A 3,631-nucleotide genomic window follows, 5' to 3' on the forward strand; every position below is an offset into this window, starting at 1 on the left:
TCCCCTGCGCTGTGCTGGCTGCCGGCGCTGCCGGGGGCATAACTGTAGCTGGTGAGCTCATGGTACGGAGGCGGCTGACTGGAGAAGGGATGTGTAGGGTAGGGCTGATAGGGGAAGGTGTGCATCATGGGCCATGGGGAGGCCCCAGGGAGTGGCAGAGGGGCCAAGGTGTCCTGGTCTGAGGCCCCGCTGGAGCCATCATTGTCATTCAGGGCCAGGTTGGCCATGTCTGGGAGGAGAAAGCAATAATGGCAGACAAACGTTACCATTTCTGCAGATTCAAAATGTTATCCACAACAGACGCTCATTACACATCTTTGTTTTTATTAGGGATGCACAGATGCCACTTTTTTCAGACCAGCTACAAGTATTTACATTTGGGTACTCAAATACTCAAATACTTAACAGTAACACAATGTTTTTACTATAAATATTTTAATTACCATAAAGCGCAGTGACTTTAGAATTTTTTTTCATGATATTTAATTTCTGATTGTCATTAAATAAAATATAGCAGTCCAAATTACCTTAAAACCTTGGACTAATTACTTATTAATTTCTTCTCCACTGCCAAACAACCTGCTCAACCAGCGTGAGGTTGCCATTAAGTGGCATCGGTACATCCCTACTTTTTGTTGTGTCTGTTACACTTTGACATGTACCCACTTATCTTCACATGCATTAGAAACCAGAAAAGTCAGACTGCACCCAGGAAAATGATCAGGGAGGGACAGGCCACGACAACTGAACCGTCAATAGCTGGTTGCTACACTGCTGCACCTTGAGCAGTTTGTTGGGATTTTTTTTTTTTTTTTAAATCAAGCACTCCTAGAAAGTCCAGGTTTAGGTTTGGCAAGAGATTTTAGAAATCCATCCACAACTGAAATGTCCCATCCGACCCCTGCAAAAGGCCTGTCTGCCAAATGTGATTAAGTCTCATACTCAGCACATTGATGCAACTTGTTCTTTGATGTCAATGTTTCCAGTTACTCACAGTTCTCACAGTCACTTAAGTCTCCAAACACGTAGTAGCATTGTTCAGAGAAGGTGATTTTGTTGACAGTGTGTCGAATGAAGCCAGCCTTCAGCAGATTACTGGCATATTTCCTGGCTTCACGACGGTCCTGGAATCCCTCGATGTGGTGAAACAGCCACTCCACTAGGTCCGAGCCTGGCAGCGGATACAGGTACAAGGATAGTAAACTAAAACAGAACTTAAATGATCTTAAAGGGAGTTCTATGCCAGTCTTTTCATCAAGAGGCACCACTGCAAAGCATTAGTGTGTAAAAGTCTACAATTAATCACACAAGATAAAATCTGGGAAAAACTTCCTAAGGCTGTTTTTAAGTAGTTAAAACATTATTAGTAGTATTTCTATACACTGGATAGCGATTTAACTATTATTATTCTGAATGCCTGTCGACCTGCAGGCTGATGGTTTCTGAATGTGTTAAGAATGAAATGCCAGACAAATTGAAGACGACCTAAAACTTTCATTTCAAAGAGCACAAACATGTAGTTTACATAATTTGTCCTTGTGATTCAGTCCCAGGTGATTTCAATTCAGCAGATGTTTCCAGTCACAACAGGACTCATGTTGGTACTTTAGGGACTTTCTCCTTCCCACAAATAACACAGTCTTAATTCTGGGAACTTAAGGCCTGCCCTGTGAGGTTCAGCAAAGTTCGTGAAACTTCTTTTATTTGACTTGTTTCCACTTTTTTTCTTACCGAGGAAAGCATTGGGGATGGTGATTTTAAGCCACATGCGGTCCCTGACCTCCAGACCTGACTCTGGTGAGGCCATGGCCTTCGCAACCGATGCCATGTCAGAGTGTAGCGATAAGTTAAAGTCATCAAAACCTGTGGAGAGAGGGAGGAGCGCTTTAGGAGACTTTGAGAGAGAAGAAGTGGTGATGTGTGGGGATAAATGACAGATGGAATCAGAACTGGGTCAAAGACAAAAAGACTTTGAAGAGGAGAGCAGTAAACAGCAGCGACAAGGGCAGAAAGACAGATGTGGAAGATGATTTCTTCTAATGTCATTAGGGGAGAAAGATACTTTCCAATCATGAAGATCAATCAGGCCTTGAACATTTACAGACTAACAGAAGAACCTGCCAAGGTTGTGAAAGAGCTGAGAATAAAGAGAAGATGTGAAATACAGCACAAAAAAAGGATATTATGGAAAAAGGCTCTCACGTTCAGTCTCGGTGACGGAGGAAGAAGAGGTGATGGTGCTGAGGGAGGAGCTGCCTGGGTAGGGAGGGTAGGCTCCGGTCATAGCCACAGAATGGCTAACCCAGGCTGCTGGGTCGATGGGCCGGATCGGCTCATCTTAAAAAAAAAAAAAACGAGATAAGGAAAGTTTCACTGACCTTGACATCAGCTACAGAAAGGCCTTTTTGACAGTGGGTATGAGGCAGGGCCGTACTCACTACGAGGCAGAGTGAAGTAGCCCTGAGGTGAAGGGTCCCAGCACTTAGCCACCGTGAGGATGATGGGTCTGGCAAACACAAAACAATCAGAAATCCACACTATTTAAAATCTGTTTGCAAACATTTAGCTCTGATTATGTTCAACATGAGGGAACAACTCACCCTGGCTTGTGTACAATCTCTCTCAGCACCCGTACAGCGTCGTCATTGCTCATATTCTCAAAGTTAATGTCATTAACCTTAGTAAGCATCAAAGTACAAGGAAAAGGTTTTAGTCATACTGACACACAACCACAACCCTATAATGCCCTAATTTATACGCAAGTGTTCATACATAACAGTGAGTTGCTCCAAAGCTGGGAAAAAAAATGCCCTAATTTATACACAAGTGCTCATACAGAACAGTGAGTTGCTCCAAAGCTGGGAAACTGCTGGAAAAGATCCTGAAATGGGTCTCAAAATGTCCACAAACCTAAAAAGCTACACCAGTGTTTTTGCTGCACATCACTCACCTAAAAACAGTCATTTCACAAAAAAATACAAACATTCCCTCTGGTTTAGGATTAAGGCTTTATCCCTCCTCACCTGTAGCAGCATGTCACCAGGTTCTATGCGTCCGTCTGCAGCCACAGCGCCTCCCTTCATGATGGAGCCAATGTAGATGCCTCCATCACCCCTTTCATTGCTCTGGCCCACGATGCTGATGCCCAGGAAGTTGTACTTCTCTGTATTGTTGAGAAATCACTATAGTGTTAACAGTACGCTGCGGTAATTGGTTAAATAAAATTGATAAGTGCAATATTTGACTATAAATTAAAAATTTTGCTAGACTTCCCAGAAAATGAGGTTCAGAGACCAGAATTAAAAAGATCAGGAGTGTACAGACCCATGTTGAGAGTGACGGTGATGATGTTCAGGGACATTGTGGAGTCGGTCACACTGCTGAAGGAGGAGGTCTGGCATCAAAAACCAGAGAAATCACACTATGAGATTCGCTTACAAACACACGTTCTCAGAGAAGTGTTCCACTCTGTAATTAGTTATTTCAGCGAAGAGCAGCAGAGAGCAATCACTCAAATAGATGAGCAGACAGATGCTATCACAGGGGTCTGTACATACCCTCTCCAGGCGTGGGGGGCGCTGTTTCCTGCGTCGACGGTGCCGTTTAAGAAGCCTGGATGCTGTGCTCTGCT

At 43.7% G+C, this 3,631-nt stretch overlaps 1 protein-coding gene across 1 annotated transcript in view; it reads right to left on the reverse strand.

The window, feature by feature from the left end:
• dvl2 (dishevelled segment polarity protein 2) overlaps window positions 1-3,631 on the reverse strand; it is a 15,371-nt gene that overhangs the window by 1,666 nt on the left and 10,074 nt on the right. Inside the window, 9 exon segments of the mRNA XM_020611330.1 lie at window positions 3-229; window positions 995-1,171; window positions 1,732-1,863; window positions 2,203-2,337; window positions 2,439-2,506; window positions 2,601-2,677; window positions 3,024-3,163; window positions 3,325-3,394; window positions 3,558-3,624. Of these exon segments, the coding sequence (XP_020466986.1) occupies window positions 3-229; window positions 995-1,171; window positions 1,732-1,863; window positions 2,203-2,337; window positions 2,439-2,506; window positions 2,601-2,677; window positions 3,024-3,163; window positions 3,325-3,394; window positions 3,558-3,624 (1,093 nt within the window).

The sequence above is a fragment of the Monopterus albus genome, unplaced genomic scaffold (assembly GCF_001952655.1).
Source record: "Monopterus albus unplaced genomic scaffold, M_albus_1.0 scaffold112.1, whole genome shotgun sequence".
Classification (NCBI taxonomy): domain Eukaryota; kingdom Metazoa; phylum Chordata; class Actinopteri; order Synbranchiformes; family Synbranchidae; genus Monopterus; species Monopterus albus.